The 23,801-nt window shown below is 38.4% G+C and overlaps 4 protein-coding genes across 5 annotated transcripts; 3 read left to right on the top strand and 1 right to left on the bottom strand.

The window, feature by feature from the left end:
- The first annotated feature begins 615 nt into the window (after positions 1-615).
- On the top strand, positions 616-7,562 carry nmt2 (N-myristoyltransferase 2). The gene is made up of 12 exons (XM_020641969.3): positions 616-894; positions 1,536-1,653; positions 2,416-2,557; positions 3,106-3,224; positions 3,485-3,576; positions 3,698-3,814; positions 3,923-4,093; positions 4,182-4,290; positions 4,376-4,546; positions 4,653-4,820; positions 5,025-5,162; positions 5,543-7,562. The coding sequence occupies exons 1-12, from the start codon at positions 782-784 to the stop codon at positions 5,561-5,563; spliced, it is 1,479 nt and encodes a 492-aa protein (XP_020497625.1). The 5' UTR covers positions 616-781; the 3' UTR covers positions 5,564-7,562.
- A 977-nt stretch (positions 7,563-8,539) lies between these two features.
- Positions 8,540-10,879, bottom strand: rpp38 (ribonuclease P/MRP 38 subunit). Of its 2 annotated transcripts, none has more exons than XM_020641971.3 (2): positions 10,733-10,879; positions 8,540-9,952 (listed from the first exon to the last, which is right to left on the bottom strand). In XM_020641971.3, exon 2 carries the CDS (start codon positions 9,943-9,945, stop codon positions 9,118-9,120), a length of 828 nt encoding a protein of 275 aa, XP_020497627.1. In that variant the 5' UTR covers positions 9,946-9,952; positions 10,733-10,879; the 3' UTR covers positions 8,540-9,117. The 2 variants fall into 2 exon arrangements, with proteins under 2 accessions (XP_020497627.1, XP_020497626.1); XM_020641970.3 differs by having other exon boundaries at positions 8,540-9,955; positions 10,733-10,872.
- Positions 10,880-12,177: 1,298 nt separating this feature from the next.
- acbd7 (acyl-CoA binding domain containing 7) lies at positions 12,178-14,094 on the top strand. The gene is made up of 4 exons (XM_020641936.3): positions 12,178-12,335; positions 13,057-13,174; positions 13,269-13,331; positions 13,889-14,094. The coding sequence occupies exons 1-4, from the start codon at positions 12,324-12,326 to the stop codon at positions 13,960-13,962; spliced, it is 267 nt and encodes an 88-aa protein (XP_020497592.1). The 5' UTR covers positions 12,178-12,323; the 3' UTR covers positions 13,963-14,094.
- A 441-nt stretch (positions 14,095-14,535) lies between these two features.
- On the top strand, positions 14,536-23,800 carry crot (carnitine O-octanoyltransferase). Its single transcript, XM_020641935.3, has 17 exons — positions 14,536-14,895; positions 16,357-16,480; positions 16,751-16,875; positions 16,972-17,153; positions 17,262-17,386; positions 17,494-17,602; positions 18,282-18,375; positions 18,522-18,647; positions 18,748-18,849; positions 20,154-20,237; positions 20,321-20,428; positions 20,534-20,664; positions 20,750-20,873; positions 20,983-21,061; positions 21,988-22,081; positions 22,384-22,503; positions 22,786-23,800. The coding sequence occupies exons 2-17, from the start codon at positions 16,366-16,368 to the stop codon at positions 22,904-22,906; spliced, it is 1,839 nt and encodes a 612-aa protein (XP_020497591.2). The 5' UTR covers positions 14,536-14,895; positions 16,357-16,365; the 3' UTR covers positions 22,907-23,800.
- Position 23,801: the final 1 nt, after the last annotated feature.

Genomic DNA, 23,801 nt, shown 5'->3' with positions numbered 1-23,801 from the left:
CATAATTTCGACTTTATATCTCATTATTTTGACTTTATATCTCAGTTTCTACTTTACATCTCATAATTTTGACTTTTTATCTCATTATGACTTTATATCTCATTATTTGGACTTTATATCTCATTATTTGGACTTTATATCTCATTATTTTGACTTTATATCTCAGTTTCTACTTTACATCTCATAATTTTGACTTTCTATCTCATTATTTGGACTTTTTATCTCATTATTATGACTTTTTATCTCATAATTTTGACTTATCGCATTGTTATGACTTTATATCTTATAATTTCTACTTTACATCTCATAATTTTGACTTTTTATCTCATTATTATGACTTTATATCTCATTATTTGGACTTTATATCTCATCATTTTGACTTTTTATCTCATTATTATGACTTTATCATTTTCGTTTTCATTTTTTTAACTGGCGGAAATGGACTTCCATACAAGAGGCTAGTTGAAGTTGTGGTAAATAAAAATTAATACAAACTATGGATATTTTATTTTGGTGATAACCTGTTAAAATAAAAAATAAAAGCACTTGGGTACCACCTTATTATTTATGGGTACCACCCATAGACTGTAAAAAAAAAATAGTAGGTATAGTATAGTCCCACCATACGTTAATAGGTAGGAGACCTGCCTTGTTTTTCTCTCTATCGGCCTCTATGCGGTGCAGTTTCCTTCGGCGTTTTCTTTGTTTTTCCATCCCTCTCTCTCTCGTCCGCTGCCCGTGATCTCTCATCATACGGCCGCTGGTGTTTAAAAACATTTACATGATGGCGGAGGACAGTGAATCCGCGGCCAGCCAGCAGAGCCTGGAGCTGGACGACCAGGACACCTGCGGCATAGACGGAGACAACGAAGAGGAGAATGAGCATATGCAAGGGTGAGGATGGCCTGCCCGGTCCGGCTAGGAAACGCAGCGACGTTATTTCAGGGAGTCTGCCCCGCTGCCTGTTTCTGTGTGTGAGCTCCGTGAGGAAGAGCTAGCGCAGTGTAGCTAACATGAAACAGGTAGACAAGGCCGTTTCTTCAACCTGTAAAACAGAGGCGAAGTGCTAATTAGAGGCCTTTATAACACTGTTCATTTTTTTGTGTAAACGTGTGTGCTTTTGCGTTAAAATGAACAGCAAAGCTATCGTCCCGACTGAATGACATGAGCCCGTTAGATGGCTAGCCTAGCCTAGCTCAGCTGTCATTCGTTGCTATGGAAGCTATCGTTAGCGCGATGCTGCTGCTGCTTTGTGTGTGTGTGTGTGTGTGTGTGTGTGTGTGTGTGTGTGTGTGTGTGTGTGTGTGTGTGTGTGTGTGTGTGTGTGTGTGTGTGTGTGTGTGTGTGTGTGTGTGTGTGTGTGTGTGTGTGTGTGTGTGTGTGTGTGTGTGTGTGTGTGTGTGTGTGTGTGTGTGTGTGTGTGTATGTGTGTGTGTGTGTGTGTGTGTGTGTGTGTGTGTACTCAAATGTTAGTCAGATGAAGTGAGTTCTCAGATTTAATGACGTGTTCTGCTCGTTTGTGTTTATCTCCGAAGGAGTCCAGGTGGAGATCTGGGGGCAAAGAGGAAGAAAAAGAAACAGAAGAGGAAGAAAGAGAAGCCCAGCTCAGGGGGGGCAAAGTCAGACTCTGCATCTGACTCCCAGGAGATCAAGGTGCAAAGAGGAATCTGCTGAAAATGTTAGCAGACCCCTTTAAGTCAGGGGGCAAAAAAACCTAACCGATCAACCAAATTAACTAACTAACAAAGTTGATCCATTTTCTTGTCCAATGGAGGAACATAATGCACATAAACAACCAAAGATAAACCTGTTTGTTTTCCATCAGTATGACTGGATCAATGAGGTTCACCCATCATTGACCTAAACGTTGTGCATGGCATATATTCACTTCACCGTTACTTGTGTCACCCTAAAAGCACAAACCCTGCCGTATGTAAAGTAGTCTGCTGCTTGGAGAACTCTGCACTGTTCAAATCAGATATACTCTGATGTTTAAACAACGTGTCCAGGTCTTTGATATTCAAATAGCCTCCACTATCTCAAACCTGACAACTTCCAGGATCATTTAAACTAGGATGCTAATTAGTAGGTTTTCACTTTGCATATAAACGTCAATCACTTAAAATACTCAAATCCTAGATTGAGAAACTCAGAGGTACCATGTGCATGTAAACACTATTTCTTAATCATAATTAATTCACTGGCCCCATCAGGCTCTGTGTTTTAGGGTATGTAACCAATGTGTTAGAGTGGCTTCTTTTGTTTTAGATCATTCCGTCTTAAGTATACAGACTGTGTTACATGTTGCTGCATGACAAGTCAGAAATGCAGGGAGAGTTTCATGTTGCCCCTGCACTTGAGGCACACTCAATTTTTGTTTATTTTTTTGTTTATTTGTCCTTTCTATTCATGAAGAACCCAGGCTTGCCAATTCAAAAGCTGCAAGACATCCAAAGAGCCATGGAGCTGCTGTCCTGCCAGGGTCCAGCAAAGAGCATCGATGAGGCAACCAAGCACAAATACCAGTTCTGGGACACCCAGCCTGTGCCGAAACTAAGTAAATACCCACTAAAATTTTAGATAGCAAAAGCATTGTTTGTTATAATAAATAATATGATATTATAATATAATATAGATGCAATTTCTGTTGAGCCTTGCTTTACATTACAAATGTTTTACAGACAATGATTGTATTAAAGGAGCATATATTACAGCATTCGCCCATGTACAGAGGCACCAGTTCTTGTCACTGGTCACGGGTTTGAACCCTGATCCTGATGCCGTTTGCTGCATGTAATGACCCATCACTCTACAGCTTGCCTATCCTAAGACAAAAGCCCCCCCGCTCCCAAAAAAAGAGGAGCACATTTTATTGTATTTCTGTTGTAGTATCTTTTGTTTTAATTTAAGGTGTATTATTGCTGCCACTGAAATACTTCTGTGTTTTAGCAGTTTTATGGTTTCACAAGTTCAGAAAGGATTTTCTAGTTTAAGCATTGGGTCAGCATTACCTGAGCATGAAAATTACTTTTATATATTGGAAATGCTGTGATTAAAAAATGGTCTTTTATCCTTTTACAAGAGCTGTGGCATTCTTTTTTACAGATGAGGTGGTGACGAGTCACGGGCCAATAGAGGCAGACAAGGAAAACATTAGACAGGAGCCATATTCCTTACCTCAAGGCTTTATGTGGGACACTCTCGATCTCAGCTGTGCAGATGTAGTAAGTACAGTGTGTCTCATATCATATTAAAACAAACAGTAATAGCAGCTAACTAGTATTGTCATGATCAGCGGATCTGCTGACTGTTTTCTCAGAAAACTGTGGAAATATTCAGTCCAGCTTAGTGTGTAACTCAGTGGGGCATAGCTGATATCTGGAAACCTTGGACCCAAATTAAGTTTTATTTGAGTTATCTTTGCAGCTCTAAATAGCATTTGGTAAAACACAAAATAAACAGCTTGCTGTGTGTCTTTTTTCAGCTGAAGGAGTTGTACACATTGTTGAATGAGAACTATGTGGAGGACGACGATAACATGTTCAGATTTGACTATTCACCAAACTTTCTAAAATGGTCAGTGTTTTTCATGTTGCTTGTGTTTACTACTTTGCTAAGGATTTTCAAAAGTAAAAAAATAATAATAATGAAGTTTGTTATTGAACTGCACGCTCACTTCATATTTCTCCTCCTGCAGGGCTCTGCGTCCACCTGGCTGGTTACCACAGTGGCATTGTGGAGTGAGAGTGTCCTCGAATAAGAAGCTTGTTGGCTTCATCAGTGCCATCCCTGCAGATATACGAATCTATGACATGTGAGAACACAGTACTGATCATGAACATTTTTCATCAGAGCAGTGATATGATACAGTAGAAACCATTTTGCTGTGATTCACACGTCTCCTTTCTATCTGCTGCTCCAGAGTGAAGAGGATGGTTGAAATCAACTTTCTGTGTGTCCATAAGAAGCTTCGTTCAAAGCGTGTTGCTCCTGTGCTAATCAGAGAAATTACACGGAGGGTGAACTTGGAAGGAATATTTCAGGCAGTATACACAGCAGGAGTGGTGCTTCCTAAACCTGTGTCCACATGCAGGTATGCCAAACAAAACATAAAGCATGGCATCTGAAAGTAATTTAAAACTCTTTGATTCTTTGTCTCATTCTTTATGTATATTTTTCAGGTATTGGCATCGTTCCTTGAATCCCAGAAAACTTGTGGAAGTGAAATTCTCTCACCTGAGCAGAAACATGACCCTGCAAAGAACCATGAAACTCTACAGACTACCAGATGTAAGCACTTGCCTGTGCCTGTCAGTCAAAGCTCTTAATAATGGAAGGAACTTAATTAGACTTTTATCTCAACACCCCCCTACAGAGCATCAAGACTCTGGGTTTGCGGCCGATGGAGAGGCGTGACATCCCACAGGTAACCGAGCTGCTGCAGAAATACCTGAGACGTTTCCAACTCGCACCTTCTATGGGAGAAGAGGAGGTGGCTCACTGGTTCCTGCCACAGGACAACATAATTGACACATATGTGGTAGAGGTATTTAGAATCAGTTTCTTCCCTCAAGATACTGACAGAACTTCTGTTGTTTCTTCTTTTTCTGCTTAACTCACTTCTTTCTTTTTTTTTTTTTACATCTCTTCAGGGAGCTGGTGGTGTACTGACAGATTTCGCTAGTTTCTACACTCTGCCCTCGACAGTGATGCATCACCCGCTTCACAGGAGCCTGAAGGCTGCTTACTCTTTTTACAACGTTCATACACAAACCCCACTACTGGATTTAATGAATGATGCACTGATCCTGGCCAAACTGGTATGTTCATCCTATTGTAATACACAAACCACTAACACATATTTAAAGATGCCATTGTCACTCCAGAGGAGAATTTCTGCAAATACCTCAAAAGGCCCCCCGTTAATAATGAGGTCATTCTTGGTCATACCAACCAAATTCAAACCAAAACTTTCCTTTCCCTGATTAAGTTTTTGACAACATGTTGTTTTGTGTGTTTTACAGAAAGGGTTTGATGTTTTCAATGCCTTGGATCTAATGGAGAATAAAGTGTTCCTGGAGAAACTCAAGTTTGGCATAGGAGATGGAAATCTGCAGTATTACCTCTACAACTGGAAATGTCCCTCAATGGACCCTGATAAGGTCAGCAATAAGAGTTCTTGTCCTAGCCTGTAATCATTTCTATCATCACCCTGCACTGTCCTGTGTGAAGACTCAGTAATAAGAGACCCATTAGGTGCTGCATGAATATATAAACTAAGGGTTAAGTTTTGTACTGGTCACAAAAGGCTGACATCTGATTCACAATGTCTTAATACAGATTATATTTGCAGTAGTGCAGATCTTTTTAAAATTCCTACTTCACTTTTACTCTATAGTGGTCATATACTGAAGCTAAGCTGAGCTAGTTTTGTCCGTCACCTTGTTCAGTCAGCAAACAGTTTGCCATAGTTACAACCCACGGATGGTTTTTGTGTGTCATACAACAACAGGTAAACTCTGTCTTGTTTTTGTTTTGTCAGGTTGGCCTGGTTCTTCAGTAGCAGACCTCCCTTATCCAAGCTGCTACACAAACACTGATCAAGAGGTCAGAAGTCAGCGACCTGTGGCTATTCCTTACCTGGACATACAGGTAGCCCAAGCTAGACAATGAGAACTACAACAGAAAAAAAAAAAACAACAACCCCTGGGAGGCGGTTCAGCCGGCACTCATGTCATTAAGAACAATTCTCTGTTCACCTGGAGGTGAAAACTGAAATCATCAACATCCTGAATGTGAAGTCATGCTATGCCTGAGATACTCATACAGTACAATGCTCCTGACATGCACACTCCCATTTAAAACACATCAGTTTGACAAACCAGAGGATGCCCTGATGTTGTGAGTTATTTTTAGTTCTCCTCAGCAGACGCCTTCTTAAAGGGACTGGCATGTTATTTTTAATTTAACTGATATTGAACTATGTAAATGATAATCAATGAACATAAACATGACTACATTACAAAATGACTAGTTTTTGTGCCCAACCTGCAACTGCACACTTGCAGAGGATCTTAGAGGCAACTGATGAGTTAATGTTTGCATACCGTCTCATATCCCTGAGGACGGGAGTTTCTCTGCTGTTTTTAGCCCTCATTAGAAAAGACATGAATGTGTTTCTTCGAAGGCTACGCGTAACGATTCCTTTACCTCAAGGATTCTTTTGATTATGATCAACATTTACATGAAAAATATGTTCACACACACACACACACACACACACACACACACACACACACACAGACAAACACATGCATTCACACAAAGGAAGGACTCATTCAACTGGTGCATTGATAAACCTGTTTCTGTTGAAAATATATAGTGACCTGTACATTTAAAGCCAGATCATATTTATTCCTGTAGTGTGAGTTTGGGGTTCGGGAGGGCTGATCCAAAGTATTTTCCTCCAAAGTAGAGTAGGTGTTACTGAGTTTGTTCAGAACATGTGGGTTTTAGTGGTTTTTAAATGAAGAATGTATTGCCTCAAAGAAGCACAATTTTTTTTTTGAGTTCATTAACAAGCAAAAGGGTCTATATTTTTTTTTTTTTTTTAAACGGGTCAGATTTCAACACAGGCTGTACTGTACAGACTGTTCAACCTCGTTTGTTTGTTTTTTAACAAAGGATTTGAGCTGTTTTTATCTTACAAACTCTTCTCTAGAGCTGAATGGGGATAGCAAATTTGCTGAAATGGAGAAAAAAGCAACTAAAAATAAGGATGGCATGTTCAGTGCACAAGCATGTAAGGAACAATTTACAACAACGGCTAGGAAAGAGAAATAAGGTTTAAAATACAGCCAACAGTATTTTATTTAGATTTTGTATAAGAGACTTCTCAGAATAGATGTAGTGCTGGTCTAAAGACAGTTTGGTAGTTTAAAGATGGATGACTAACCTAAAGAAAGAGTAATGTTCAAAGCAGCTTGATTGGTTCTCTTTTTTAATTTAGTCATTTTCAGTATGTTGTCGGTCATTACTTCTATCAGCATAGAACTGAGTGCGATGCCCATACAGCAGCTGATGTTCAGAAAAGGTTCAACACATGGCTCATAAAGAACTTTGTGTACGTGAACAGTGATCCCCTCGCCTGCTGCAGGATATTTGTGTTCTCAATCAAACGCTGTTTGGTAAAACAGAACTGAGCACAAGATCAAAGTGTTATGGGAAAAGTGAATAAGCTATTATTTGGAGAACAGTGGATGCATTTACAAAAGCCTGTAGAAGAAACAGCATCTTTTTTTAAATAAGCATTTCCCTGATTTTCCGGGTCCATTTTTATTGACTTCTTTGGATGTTTTTATTTTTATTTTTTATGGTACTGTATTTGTTTATCAAAAAGAAAATACTGTCGGTCATTTTCTCAGTGTGTTGTGTGGCCTGAAGTGTGAAACAGTTCAGATATTTATTAATGTACTTGGCAACATTTCTGAATACATCATTTGTGTTGTTTTCTTTGGAGCAATGTCCTGAACTTTCAAGTAAAAAAAAAAAGAAAAAAAAAAGAGGGTAAATTAAAAGAAAATGTTTTGATTTTTCCCCAGCTACTTGGCATTTCTCTGTGCAAGATCTTTGATGAAAAGCTGTTGTCGGACCACTTGTCTTGTTTTTGTTTTGGGAGCTGCTGGTGTACTCAGAAGTTACACATCTTTTATAATTGACTTTTTGCTCTGAGTTTGTAACTTTACGTCTGATGTCTGCATTACTGAAGAAGTTGAGGCTGCTGCCATTTTCGTTGTCTCTTTTTACTGTCTGTGATGTAGTTTCTTCTCATCCCTTTATATATTATTAGCAAGTAAAGACAACCAATAGTCAGTGCTTGAGGGTGTAAAGTTCTTTTTTACCCTTGAAAGGTGAACGAGTTTCCTTCACAAACGGCATTTATTTATCACTGAAGCTGGGTTGAGTCGACAGTGTGCCTCATGGATGCTGGTTGTGTTACAGATGTGTTGCCTGCAGCTGTTTGAATGAACTTTGAGCATGTCAGTTGTGCTGCCACGATGATCTCTACATTGTTACTTGCCACACCCTTTAGTGAGAACTCAAACCCGAGGTACCTGCCTTATTTAAAAGATGTTTTGTTTTTTAATCAAGATTTTTGGGGGGATGGGAGGGTGAACTTTTGAAATGACATACAGCTTTCTCTAACTGAAGAACAATATTTTTATTCAAATCCATTGTAAGCTGTGAAAAAGCTGAAGACCTTGTACCAGCATCATTTAGACATGACCCCATGCAAATAACAATCTGATTCAACACACTTGTCAGCTATACCAGCATGGATATTTGATCGAATAAACTCACTTTAAAAAGAAATTCGACTGATGCCCTTCTTTTAGAACATTACTGAAATACTTGATTTTATTTTACGGTTAAAAAAAACAAGGTTCTTAAATGAACTCAGCCCAAATACATTTTTGTGGCCGGGATCTGAAATGTATTTCAAACAGTTTCACTTCTACAGAGGAGCATGAAACATATCTGTTGTTTACAGGTTTAATTAAATCAGTTGACATAGTATAAGCTTTGTCTGTAACCAATTTGCTTTCACTCTGAAATGTATGTCACACAAGCATTCAAACTATCTCTAAACAATTCATTTTAAATCATGTTAACTGCCATCCAGTCTTTCAAACACTGTCTATCAAGAGTTCTATGAACACTGTTATGTACTCATCTCCAAGTTTAAAACAGACTGCTCTCAGAGTGATCTACAAAGCATAAGCAATGATTCTGATAAACCAAAGGGGAGAAAAATTTATTCAGAAAACATACACTCACATGCATGGTGTGTTTTGATAAATAAAATAAAAAACTTCCACAAAATGTTTTTTTTGTAACCTTAGTAGAGTACATTTTCTAAAATTAAAAGAAAATAACTTAACTAAAAGCTCATATTTAACAACCTTAATAGAAAAGGCTGTAGGCTTTTAAAAAAGGGCTCACAAGTAGACTACACCTCATTTTAAGAAACACATGGAAGCATCTAGCTTTAACTTTCAAAAAACAAAGGAACACCTCTTCTAAAATGAATGTTGATTTTCTGTTTTGTATAACAAACTATGACTTAGCCTTCCTTTTTCTTTTCTTTGTAGGATTAGCCACTATTCTCTTGACTTTGAGAGGTTGCAGGGTACAGGGGGAGGCAGACTCTGTGACCTCAGAATCACTTTCTAGTTTCCTTTTCTGTCCCTTCTTTTCACCAGCGCCCTCCTGCTCCTCTTCAGGGTCCACAGAGACTTCAGGTTTAACACTCCGTGCTGCACCTTTTAGCCAGGTGACATCTGGTGAGGGCACTCTGGGCGTAATGGCCTCAACGGTGTCAGTGAATGCCTCATCATCCTTGGAGGCGCAGCATCTGAACCCCAGCGCGAGGACACTTTTCAGCCCAAGCGGCACGGACAAACTCTGACTCAGTCGAGGCACCTGGCAGGCCGGCACACCTCTTGTTGCACTTAGAGCGATAAGATGATCTGTCATGTGTTTCGGCCTGACAGACTTGCACACCAGCAACAGTTTGAGCTCGTTTCTCTCTAGAGCTTTGGTGACCTCGTTGATGCCGATGGCCAGTTGTCTTCTGGCTGCCACATTCGTCCAGCCGTTTTTCGGAGAGCCCTGCACTGCAGCGTCTTTGCTCACCTCAGGATGAGGCTCTGTTATGGAGATAGGATTCTTCTTGTCTTTCTTTTTCTTCCAAGGGCGAAACACTTTCACCTCTTTCTTCTCAAGACCAGTGGAAACCAGCTTGTCCGTCAGGGTATTCAGGATAAAATGCATGTCTTCTTGGGGTAGTGGGCTCCATTTCGGAGTGAACGGTGAGGTGAAGGAAGTCTTGGATGGAATTGTTTTTTTTATTTCCTTTTTTATTTGCTTCCCTGCAGTAGCCATTCCTCCACTTCTGAAAGAAAGTGTACCAACAAATGAAAACAGATATACCAGCATATGACAAACAAGGGGCTCATTACTGGGTCTTTAGATAAAATACATCATAGTAAAAAAAGATTGTTACACCAGAATTTAATTTTTAAATGTGCTTCCGTTTGGAAAACACTTGTTTAAACGTGCTGTTGTGTTCAGAAATAATAAACTTTAAACATTGCTAAATAACGATGTATACTGAATGAGAAATAGATTAAATATTTAAAGGCTAAACAACACATCTAAAGTATTTGTTCAACCTTTAATGATTCATTTGGAGGGTTTGTTGTTAAAGACAGTCATTTTTTCCAATAATACGTGAATGAATCGGTCCAAAATCCACTGAAAAGAGGTTACATCGGGTTATATTAAATTTGCACTTTACTGTCTCATCATGACCGGCGGGTTTTACTGAATTCTCTCGGTATTAAACGAACATATATTAATATTAATATTTATTATTATTAATAATAATAATAATAATAATAATAATAATAATTACGTGTCTGTCATCTAGTGAGGGCACTCTGGGTGGTCTGGGAAGAAGTTATTTCTGTGAGTTATGTTAAGAGCAGCTTTCAATGTCATTCAGTTCGTGTTAGATAAAATAAAATAAAACATTTTGAATCCTGAAGCAGATATTAGTGATTAGTCAACACGTCTCTTTTTTTAACCACACAGACGTTTTGACAGGCAACAGATTTGTCAACAAATTACAACTTACAAATTACAACAAAGTATCATTGAGTTACTCTACCTGAGTTTTAATCAAACAAAAGCAAGTTTCTTTGATGAAGTTAAAGTCCTGTTAAGATGCTCAGTCCAACTGCACAGTATGCATGGTAACAGGGCGCCGCCATGTTGAAATTGTCTTCTTCTTCTTCTTCCTCTTATAGCAAACCAGAGGTGCATTACCGCCACCAACTGGACAGGAGATGAGACGAGTTGACAGTAATAAAAATAAAGAAAGAAAAAAAGGACCTGAGGCCTTCTAAATTCTTCTAACTAAATCAGATTTTTTTAATACATTTCTTTAAACAATCTAACTGTATATTTTGGCTGCTGTTTTTCTAAATAGTTCTGACAAAAAAGTTGTGATGTTTTGCTTTCTTTAATGACTGAACCAGGCTGTCATTCTATCATATTTCCTGCAATGAAGTAGTCTATGTTTTACTGTTTCTATTTGGTCCCAATATGAACAGATCCCAATTTCATACTTGCCAATTCTGTGTTGGAAAAATAGTATTTAAAAGTTCCCACAGCGCCGACAAGTGTTCAGTTAACAATATAAACTATACATTCAATTACATTCTTATTATATAATTCAGTATATGCAGGCCTGGCGCTCGAGATTTATGACATCACATCATTACATCTTTTTAAACCTAGCATATATCTTTTTTTATTATATGGATAATTTAAACTCACCTTTTTCTGACATGATAAGTGGGTGAAAAAAAATTGATTATCTTAGAAATAATACGCCCTGTGTTGACTGGACTCTAGCAGGATTGCAAGAAAGAGCACTGCTTACTTACTTGTTAAAAAATAGCTGTTTTGATATGGCCCTCGCACATTGTACCTTTTGTCCTTGCTCCAGGATTTTGTCTAATTTCATTTGCCTGATTTATTTTTTTATTTATGTAGCACAATTTTGAAATCTTTGGAATTTTTATATTTATATAAAATCCCCCCCATTACGGATGCGTATTGCATTCATGTGTGGAATTGTTTTTAAAAATATTACGAAATAAAGATCTTTTTATAACGAGATAAAGATCTCGTAATTACAAAAAAACAGGCAAAACAAAAAATTCCCCACATGAATGCAATAAGCTACCGTACCCCATAGACTTATATAGTTTTTTTTTGTATTTTACTCTGTGTAAGTTTATTCTCGGCGAGATTTTGTAGTAATATTTTTTAGTTTATTAGCCTATTATATATTATTGACTATCTTTGCATGCTAATATGGGTCAGTTCGGGACAGTAGGCCTAAATCCGACTAAAAATAAAATAGAGCGAGATTAAATGTAGCATGCAAATTTAACACACACAAAAAAAACCAAATACATGCACAAAGTCCAGTAGCCTATTAGTATTTGAATTGGTCCGCATCAGGCCTATAACTCTGTGTGTCCGTGCCTGCGTGCGTTTCTGTGCGTAAGAGAGAGACAGGCAGCCAATCACAGGTCGTGAGCAGCTCTCTTCTCCCTCCTCTGCAGTCCGCTCGTCTACAGACAGTCTCACATTGATCAGCTGTGCTGCAATTACAGCTGCGCAGATCCGTCTAGCAAACAGGGAATATACTGTACATTTATCTGAACTGCGGAGCTCCAGCTGCGAAAATGTCTAATCAGGTACAGTATAACTACATTTATTATCATTTTATTCTTCAGTCTATTGTATGTTGAAGCTTATAGCAATGATGGAAATAACGGTTTTAGCAGAGGGGTGTTAAGCCAGATAGTGAGTGTCATACATATTTGACAGGGTGGGATGGGTAAAGGCGAGTCTGAACAAAGAGGCTTATTCATTTGCTCCAGTATCCTTAAGGTGCTGCAGGTGTTATATACAGGTTCTGGCTATTAATATTGTTAACACTGTTAATATGTGACATTATTTTAGCTATTTCAATGGTAGCCAATCAAAATGATCAAAATCCTACATTTTGGTAGTTTGGGGTTTCTGTGCATGTCCTTTGGTCCATAATGATCTGTTCTGCAATGTCCCAGATCCTTGGTAAAGTAGATTATTCAAGTTGGCACAAAAGCACTAGAGCCTTGAATAAAAGCCCATTGTTTAGCCCTAACTTGTGCAACAATAGGTTTCCCGGGCTCTGCACCCTGACCGGAATACTACGCTCAGATCTTTCATTCGTGTAATCTTTAACTGATTTATATGCACTCTCTCATATACTGTGATTGATATTCCCATCCACTACCTTAGCTGGATTCACCTGAGTGGACCCTTTACATATGTGCTTATCTAATGACAACATTATAGCAAAGTTTGGAATTGTTCATCAGAAATACACCAAGTTACTTGAATGTTTCTTTTCTAAACATCTTTTCCATGTAGGCAGAGTTTGAGAAGTTGGCAGAGGACGTGAAGAATGTGAAGACTAGGCCTACGGACCAGGAGCTCCTTGACCTGTATGGCCTTTATAAACAAGCTATTGTGGGAGACATCAACACAGGTGTGACTTGCCTCAGAAAATCAGAATAACGTACACATAAAGTTCAATAAATTCTGAACATTTCCTCCCAACTGTTTTCTATTACACATTTTAGAAAGACCAGGGATGCTGGACTTAAAGGGAAAAGCCAAGTGGGACGCCTGGAACTCCAGAAAAGGTGACAAGGTTTAAATGCATGTAGATGTAAAACAGTAAATTAAGCTTGTTGCTTAGTATAAGCAGCGATTTACTGTCAGTTTGAACAACTTAAGATGTGAGTATTCAAGTTTAGATAATACCAAGTGTTCAGTGATGATAGCCACATGCAAGGCTGTATGGTTTTGTGTTCAAATGAATATCCTATTTATACACACATTTATTTGGATTGGATATTTTGATTTTTTTTTCTTAAGCAGGTATGTTACGTTACATGTTCATCATAAGCTAAGCATGTTAGCATGCAAAGCATTGCTTCAGTACTTTGCAGATTATGTTAGTTTTACTAAAATGTATTCATAAACAAAGAACTGGACATGTTGAACTTTTGATTTCAGTTTTGTGTTATTGAAATATCAAAAACAAAGAAAGATGCCATTAAAGTGATCACAATTGATCAAATGGGGAGTAATTAATGTGTGTAATGAGTTTTATGAAATCAGTTTTGATGCAAAATTTCACACAAAATCCCTCTTTGCCTTCTTAATAATGACAATTTGTATTTATGCACTCTTTTAGGAATGTCTAAGGAAGATGCCATGACAGCCTACATTACACTTGCAAAGGAAATCATTAGCAAATATGGCATGTAAGGATTGCAATAACCTCAAGGGACTTAACACAGACACTGTCTACTAACTCAATAAAATGCTGCTGATATCAGTCAGTAGCCTTCTGCATTCAAAGTCCGTAATAACAGAAATTAAACTTCATTATGCACTTTTTGTGTGTGTGTGTGTGTGTGTGTGTGTGTGTTTTGTTGTCATGAAGCCTACCTGATAAACATTTGGTTGGACGAAATAAAATAAATAAATAAAAAACTCAATGCAACGTAATTAAAACTAAAAATGAGTTGAATCAACACTGTTGTGACTCAGGTTTAGTTACAAAATCTGAGCTTTATAACCTTTTGTAGGTAGGATTATTGCAGGACTTTTGTATTAGTCTGCATCAGCCTGCATGTGCCAAATATCCAGCAACTGAGAGTATCTACTCAGAACAAGGACTAAAGTGTTGTTCTATACCTAATCACAGCAACAAAACATTTTGTCAAATCACATGAGAATTGTTTTCAGACATATATTCCGTTATATACTGATAGGTTTACTGAAAATACACAAAGGTAATCAGGCAGGGGTTCTAAATATGTTTAGTATTGTAGTTTATTTATAGTCTATTGTTTAATTTATCAGTGAGTCTGATTGTCTACAGTACAGTATAAAGCTTGAGTATTGGATTGTGTGTAGATAACTCACTTATTTGAGTTTAATAACTCACAGCCAATAAATATCCCGCAGCAGTGCCTCATATTTCACTGATAAAATGTAGGTCAAGCGCAACCGCTCGCGCATGCGCCGTATGGTCTTCCGGGCTGGCTCGCGGGACCTCTCGTTCAGTTTAGTGGGGTAAAGGTGAGGAGAGCTGACGCGGACAACAACACACTGGAGCTCGTCACCATCCTGCTGAAAGAGAGGTACCTGCTCACTGTGGATGCAGAACGCCTGAGGTAGCAGAAACTGAAGGAGGTAAGCTGCTAGAGGAAGCGTGTTTTAAACATAGACTGTAAATATTACAGGTTTAAAAGCTCGGGGGGGGGGGGGAGTTTGTAAATCAGGTTCATGTCGGTGTTATTGTTAAAGCATCAACCGAGAGAGAAACCTTAGCTATCTAATGGGTAATGGGCTGCAGTGAGCTTGCACACCGGACACCATTAGTTCAGTTTAAATAAATAACGCTGCACAAGTGAAACCCTCGTCGTGTTATTCCTTTATATCCATCAGTATCTATCTGGACTTCTGTTGAACTGGGCCGTGGGTGCAGAAGTGTGCTGTCTTGTTGTTCTCATATAAGGAGATTCAATTCAAACAACTTTATTAATACCTCTAGGGTGGAAATCAGTTCGGAGCAGGTTGTACATAAAATACATGATATAAACAACATAGAAGAGCTAATGTGAGAGAAGACAAGATCTAATAAATAATACTAATAAACATAGAAACATTATTTTTTTTGTTTTACATCCATGATCTTAGAACAGATTTGAACAATATTGGTCAGAATGCTTCTGTCTCTAACCCTGTGGTTGTAAACCAGCTTATAAAAGAGGATGTAACTTTAGTTCTCTCTTCACATGGCTTTGATAGAGAAAGCAACACAGCCTTAGGACGCATTTGAAAGCAGACAAACAAGCAAAATGGGACATTTGAACCAGCAGGAAAAGTCGCCTTCTTAGAGGTTTTCACAAACTCCAAAGCTAACTTTGTTTACAGAGGAATTTAAAACTCTATCCTGCTGTGTGTACCTGCTCAGGACTTATGTAACAGATCAGCGTGACAAAGAACCCCAGTGGAAGAGGGTTTAGCATTACTCTTGTTAAATGATCATGAACTAATTAGTCTAATGGTCTTATAGAAGTGTTCAAGGATGAAATAAAACAAAGTTAAACTCTGAAAAATGTTTATTTTGTTGAACTTTTTTTTTTTTTAATAGCTTTACAAGCTTTGTTGTTTAACAATAAAACATTTTAGTAGTTTTTGGCTGTCCCTAGTTTCTCTAGTGTGAAATATACAGTTTTTTTGTGATATAATAGTGAACTAAATTTTATTTAGGAATTTTCGCAAGTTCGACTAAACAAAAAATATGAAGATGTTACTTTTGACAGTGAAAAATTACAGACATTGTGTCACAGAACACATTTACATTCATAAAAATGTAAGACAAGACACAAAGATACAAACAAATACCACAACATTCAAACATCGGACAAATATTCAGAGGCCTCCCTTTAACCTACTTATTATCTGGGCGCCTTGCTATGTAGACTTATCTAGTGTTTATTATAGACTCTCACTCGCCAGAATGAACAGATCTGTTATCCACACTGTTGGCCGTTCTGTTCCATAGTTTTTTTAATGTGACATCATTTATTATTATTAACATGTAAATCTTACTATTGTAGATTGTTTAATAGTTGCTTTGTGTTTCAGGACAAAGAAATGGCCAATAATTTGCCACAATCTCTGCCTGAGCGGACTTTCCAATACCAAAGCAGCCTGCCATCCCTGCCTGTTCCGACACTAGGGATCAGCCTTTCAAAGTATCTGGATGCAGGTAGGATAGAAGCTTTATACATCATGCTGTGCCACTGAGTAACACTATAACACTCTTCCTTTTAAACTGTTAAAGGCAAGACAGTAACGATGTTAGCACCTTGAATACTCCTGAAAGTTATTGAACAAAGTAAACCGTTAGTTTAATACAATGAATGAATGGATCCACATGTTTTAACCTGAGAGAGGATTGATATGTACCGAACAATAACCAGATGCTGGCGCTCTTAATTTACAAATGAACCAATTTGCTTCCCTTTGTTTTTATCAGTTCGCCCATTTGCATCTGAGACGGAGTATAAGGCTACATTAGACATTGTGAAGAAATTTGAAGTGGGTGTTGGTGAAGAGCTGCACCAGAAGCTGCTGCAGAGATCCAAGGCAAAGAGGAACTGGGTGTGTTAAAAAGCATGAAAAGTATTTTTATTGTTGTAGATTTCCTATTTAGTGATGCATGTTTTACTTAGTTGAGTGTTTTTTTTTATTCTCAAGCTGGAAGACTGGTGGTTAGATGCTGCGTATTTGGAGCTTCGCACCCCCTCTCAGCTGACTGTGAACTTTGGTGGTCCGGCACCCTACCTGGAGCACTGCTGGCCTCCTGCTGAGGGAACTCATCTGCAGAGGGCGAGCATAGCAACATGGCATACACTCCAATACTGGAACCTGATCCGCACGTAAGACATGTTTACATTACAAACAAACATTTTTTTTACAAACTTTTTCTGTGTTCCACATAAGATGCTTCCCCTTTCACATCTTTTTCTCACGCTTGTATGTTTTAGGGAGACGCTGCCTCCTCAGAAAGCTGGTAAAACAGCGTTGGATATGGACCAGTTTAGAATGCTCTTCTGCACCTGCAAAGTACCCGGGGTAAAGAAGGACACCATTTACAACTATTTTAAAGCAGGTAGGATGAAGTTAAGCTCTTATCTCTGACTTTTGGACTGGCCTGTATACTCTCCAGCCCACTTTCATATGGCTGTTGTGTAATGTGCATTTTGTGCTGTGTTACAGAAAGTGAGGGTCCGTGCCCATCCCATGTGGTAGTGATGTGTCGAGGACGGATCTTCACATTTGATGCACTCTGTGATGGAAAAATCCTCACTCCTCCAGAACTACTCAGGTAGCAATTAACCTCAAGTACACAAATCAATCAAGATTGAAATCCAAATATAAAGCCTAGCATAAAAGGGAACTAACTTCCTGTTGAGTTGCTACATGAACTTTTGACATACTAAAAAAGAATGCATTCTGCTAATTGGCCCAAAGAGGGCGCTACATCAACAGTATCTGAGAACTTCAAAAAAATTGCAAAAAGGCAACTACAATTGTGTTATCACTGAAAGGAGAAAATACAGTAACTACATCATACATTTGTGGAAGTCTTCAGGTAAAGAAAAGTTCAACATCTGTACTTTTTTTTTGCAAGAGCCAGGATTGATGTGACATAAAAAAGTGGACAAGAAAGAGAAAAGATCTTAGTCATTCCATATTTAATGATGTAGTTTTTTTTCAGTTATTGACTGCAGGATTAGGCTTTCAAAGACGTTTTTTTTACATGGTTAGTTTTCTTCATACAAAGTTCACCTTCATTATTTAATACTTTGGCCAATAGGCCATTTAAACCAGACGTCCAGTTTCAACCTCTGTGCTGTTAAAAAGGTCTAAAAGTCTTACATTCAAATGGATAGACTCTGCAGAAACACTGTAAATAAAAGTTTGCTGACATACGCCCTAATGAGATTTATGCAAAGCATCACTGTTTCAGTGTTTTCTTCTATTGTTTCATGTGTGTGATATAGGCAGCTGAGCTACGTGGAGAAAGTCTGTGAGGGAGAGCCCGAGGGAGACGGAGTGAGCGCTCTCACCACAGAGGAGAGGACTTGTTGGGCGATGGTAGGACTGCTAAAAAAACAATTGGACACTTTGTTGTTTTTCTACAAATAAGATCTCTGAAAGAGATTATTGATTACATTTATATAAAAAAAGAGTGCATGTGAACATCAGTGGTGTTACTGTGAATGTGTTCACTGTCTCTGTAGGCCAGGGAGCATCTAATAAGCATTGATCCACACAATAAGACCATCCTGGAGACCATCCAGAGCAGCCTGTTCGTCATTTCTCTGGATGAAAGCAAACCATACTCCTCGGCAGAGAACTACACAAATGTACGGGCTGTGTGATTGCATGACTGTCTGTTCATCGACTGTTTTTCTTAAAGAAAAGAGCTGTGTGTCTGAGTGTGTGTCTCACCCTTCCTAAACACAGATGGCACGGGAAGCCCTTAAAGGAAACCCCACCATCCGCTGGGGGGACAAATCGTACAACTCACTTGTGTTCTCAGACGGCACTTTTGGATCCAACTGTGATGTGAGTTAGAAAGTCATTTTTTACTCTACTGTGTAAAAGCTTCAAAAATGAACTCTGAAGAGGTTAAAAGTCTTAATCCCTCTAGCCTACTAGTACTATAGTAAACTATAACCCAGTTTGGGAGTGAGATTTGGACATCTCTATAGATGATGCAGAATGGCAGGAGGTTTGGATCAAGGCCACACATATTTATATCTGTAATGGAACCAGATCAACTCAGTTTAGACTTAACATAATATGACAAAACACCTGAGACACAAAATGGGTGTTATGGTATCTTCACTTTGCTGTATGTGCAATTCTGAAATCAGAAATAATTTTCATTCTTTCTGGTCGTGTGCTGAGTTGCATAGATATGGGTCTGACATTGTGTCTGAATTGTGTTATTTTTGGTGTTTACAGTATATTCACTTAAACACCATGGCCCTCCTCCTTGGTCTTCATGATGTTCGTATGACAAAAACCTTTTAGTCTACCGACTTTTGCAGCAAAGAAAAATATTTACTTGTGGAAAATGTGTATACAGTGTGACAAATACAAGATGGTCACTCAACTGGAGAGTAACCGCGTATGTCAGTGCGTCACCGCTTGACACTCTGGAGAGTGATTTTGCTTGTTGTAATCCATATAGCGCACTCTGCTGCTGACAGCCAGAAAGAGATTATGCTAGTGTAATACAGTGAAACTTAAATGAAATGATATTTGACTGGTTAATAAATCTAGTAAAATCTACAATAAAATTAGCCGATAGCGATAGTCCCTGGATAAGATAATAATGACTGATATTATCAGCTGGCTGAGTAATTGTTCGGGCTCGAGAATGAATCCTAACAAATAAATATCACATGTATGCTTCACTCATCTGTTGATCATTTCTACTGTATAAAGTGTGGGACCCTTATGTAGTACATACCGGCCCTATATTGTCATCTTTAATATTACATGGAGGTCTTAGCTTCTCCTCTTGCCTTCTCTTATTGTAATGCTAACCTTCCTGTAGCCTCACCTTTTCTTTATACTTTGTTGATGCTGCATTCCTGTGAAGTAACGATTGAAAAACCGGGGACTTAGATTGGATGTGTGACTCAAATTTCATATTTTTATGTATTGCTTTGTTTGCTGTTGTAGATTTCCTTCCTTTTTGTGCTTACTCGTATGTATCTGTGTCATGTGATGTCTGAGCTCATTCATTCCTTGTTCTGTTTGTCATTTTTACGTAATCACTTTAATGAACATATATTTGGGGGGAAAAAAGAGGTTACATTACATTTTTTACATCAAACTCACTTTGATTTGTTTTGTAGCATGCACCTTATGATGCCATGGTCCTTGTGTCTTTGTGTTGGTATGTGGACCAGCAACTCAAAGCTACAGAAGGCAAATGGAAGGTAAACACTGTTATTATTACCTGAAACGTACACTTTAAAATGTATCTGGCTGCTCTTCACACATTGATATTTTTGTTTCTTAGGGGTCAGACGCAGTCAGAGCGATTCCCCCTCCTGAGGAGCTGGTGTTTACTGTGGACGAAAAAACTCGTAGTAACATCCGTCAAGCCAAACAGCAATACCTGGAGTCGGTGAGACAATGCTAAACACCAAAGTATAGAAGGAAAAGTCTGTTTCAAAATGATTTGTGCACAGTCTGATGTGTCTGATTGTTCACTCTATTGCTGGTTTCACAGACACAGGACCTGCAGGTTGTGTGTTATGCCTTTACAGCGTTTGGAAAATCAGCCATTAAAGAGAGGAAGCTGCATCCAGACATCTTCATTCAACTAGCAATGCAGCTAGCCTACTACAAACTGCATAAAGGGTAGGGACTACTTAGAAATGTAACTTTACTGATGTTTGAAGTCTTAACTACTATATGACCCTAAATGTCTCTTCTCCTCTCTTAGGCCAGGAAGTTGTTATGAGACCGCAATGACTCGCACGTTCTACCACGGCAGGACAGAGACGATGCGCCCCTGCACTGAGGAGGCTGTGAACTGGTGTAAAGCTATGATAGACCCCACGTGTGATGTGAGTGTATTTGTAGGGAACCCTGCACTGTCTCAAAAAGGCACAAAGTAAGGATGAGAAAGCCATCCTTCAACGATTTAACAAGTTACATAAAACATTTCCCTGTCAGGTTAATGCCAGGAGGAAAGCCATGAGACTCGCCTTTCTTAAACACAGCAAACTGATGGCTGATGCCCAGGAGGGAAAAGGTTAGTCAGCTTTACATGCATGTATGTGCTTTATATTTCTATAAAAAACTGAGCAGGGGCGCTGGTGGCGCAGTGGTTAGTGCTCGCGCCCCATGTATGGAGGCTATGGTCCTTCAAGCGGGCGGCCCAGGTTCGAATCATACCTGTGGCTCCTTTCCCGCATGTCATTCCCCACTTTCTCCTTAATTTCTGACTCTATCCATTTCTGACTCTACTGTCTCTCCATTAAAGGCACAAAAAGCCCAAAAATAAATCTTTAAAAAAACAAAAAACACTGAGCAAACATTTGGACTATGGAGCTGCTCTACTATTTAACTAACATCATTTTTTCCCTACAATTTAAAAAATGTGCATAAAGGAAACAACAGCTGGACTTTTACAGCAATTGCTGAACTGTTAAAACCATGATGGATAAATAAAAATAAATAATCTGAAACACAAGACATCAACAGGATTGAACAAAAATTTCCAAGTAACAGGTTTATTTGAATCACAAAAAGTTCAGCCTAACGTACAAGCTAGCTATTTTTTATTGTCCTTTATGTTGAAGAAAAGGTTTTGTTTGTAGTGTGGCTAAGGATACAAGAACTCAAACACAGTGATAATCCTACTCACATCTTTCTGTCAGCTAATGTGTAAATAGACATTTGCAGCTGGTCGCTTTGACTCGGCACTAAACCAAACAATGTACAGACAAAGCCAGTGATGATGCCAGCAAAGGGATGTGCCTGTTGAAGCGTCATCATCTCAGCGCTGTAATACTTGTGCACTTCTGTTCTCAGATTCACTTTTTTGGACTCCATTGTTACAGTTTGAATTCTAATATTACTTGTTGTAGAGACTATATAATGAGTAGGGCTTTTTATGGCAGAGCTCTGATGTGCATCTTTTTTATTAAACATATTATTTTGTCAAATTGTCTCAAGGTTTTGACAGACATCTTCTTGGGCTGTATCTTATCGCCAAAGAGGAGGGACGTCCCACTCCAGATCTCTTCATGGATCCCCTCTATGCAAGGAGGTACTCGCTGTAAAGCTGATTTATTTATGTGGAACTGTTGTTCACTGCTTATCACCATATACCTGTGTGTGTAGAGGAAAACTGTATACGATCTAAATGTCAGTTCTTTTTATTTATGGTTGGTATGTTTAAAACATCAAAAAAGAAGCTGAATCACAAAGAAATTGTATTTTTTATAGATGACACAAAAGAGATTCTACTGCAATACAGATAGGACATTGCAGATTATTGATGTCAGATTAAAATAAGTGCATGTGATGTGTTTGTCTCTGCCTGTAACTCTGTGGTGTTTGTGTCTGCAGTGGTGGTGGAGGTAACTTTGTGCTGTCGTCCAGTCTGGTGGGCTACACAACAGTTCTGGGGGTCGTCGCTCCCATGGTGCACCATGGCTATGGCTTTTTCTACCGCATCAGAGATGACAGGTAGGCAGACATGACATAAGAATGTTTTCAGAGGGTTTCTTCTGCATCTGAAAATCTCAAACTTGAGCAATGTTTTTGCACTGTATAAACCTAAAACAATCATAAAGCTACAATGTTGTTTTTTAAAATCCTTTTTTATTATCCAATTTATCAGTAACACTTTTTCTTTGTTCAACAGTATGGTTCACATTTATAAAGTAGTGAAACGACTAAATTATGTGAACTTTCCCAGCAATCTTAGAAACTGCCGTCATTACTCTTCACTGTTATTTTCTCCTGTAGGATTGTGATCTCTGTCTCAGCGTGGACATCTTACCGTCAGACAGATGCTGCATCACTTTTCAACAACTTCAGTAGCTCCATGCATGAGATGCTCCACCTGGCCACCACATCTCAGCTATAGAGTCACACACAACAGACTCGCCCAATTGAACATTATATATGACCGTTAATGCTCACACAGTTTGCATACCACCAGTTTATAGCCGACAGCTAGCGATAGTCCTTTTTGTTCTCAGCACAGATCAATGCAAAGGTAATCAGTGCCATCAGGGGATAGCCACTGGTTTTAAGAGTTATAAAAAAAAAATCCAATGTGAATGTTTTTCTTCCTGCTGTAAATATTTCCTGATTTTCCTGATTGTAGTCAAATTTTTATTGAGAATTTTTAATTTGAAACCTGACAGTATTAAAGCTAAGGTGAGGCTAAGGATCGAAGAATATAATTTCTGGCTGCTTCGAATGTTCAGATTTTTTTCTGTGAAAATAAAATGGCATTCCATATCGAACCCATGAAGGTAACTTTTGATCAGTTAAATTGTTCATGTTTTTAATTGATGATCAAAAATGAATGAAGAGCAAACAGCCATACATGCTTGCTGCAAGTTTGTCTGTGCAAAAAACTTGCACAGATCATGGATTGTAGATTTTTGTCCCTTATAATTTACTTTGGATGCATATTAGAGAAAGATATTTTAAAGCTGTAATGAACAGGAGTTCAGAACTGTTATATTCCATATGAGGTAGACACACACACACAGTTTATATCTCTGCATTTAAAGCCTTAAACCACTCTGTTATCTGCTTGTTATGATTGACCTTTTCTTAAATGAATAAATGTTAATAACATTATTGTTATTGCTTCAACGTATAACTGAGAAACAGACCAATATTTTCTATGCTTGATCATAATTGAATGTGATTCAGGAACATCCAGTAAGGTTGTCTCGACATGATGATGAGAAAAACTGCTCGATTTCATATCTTTGTCCAAATAAAGAAATGATGTTGAAACAAAG

Source organism: Labrus bergylta, chromosome 8 (genome assembly GCF_963930695.1).
Source record: "Labrus bergylta chromosome 8, fLabBer1.1, whole genome shotgun sequence".
Taxonomy (NCBI): domain Eukaryota; kingdom Metazoa; phylum Chordata; class Actinopteri; order Labriformes; family Labridae; genus Labrus; species Labrus bergylta.
Note: the sequence above shows the minus strand (reverse complement) of the source record. Positions and strands in the feature narration are given on the sequence as shown.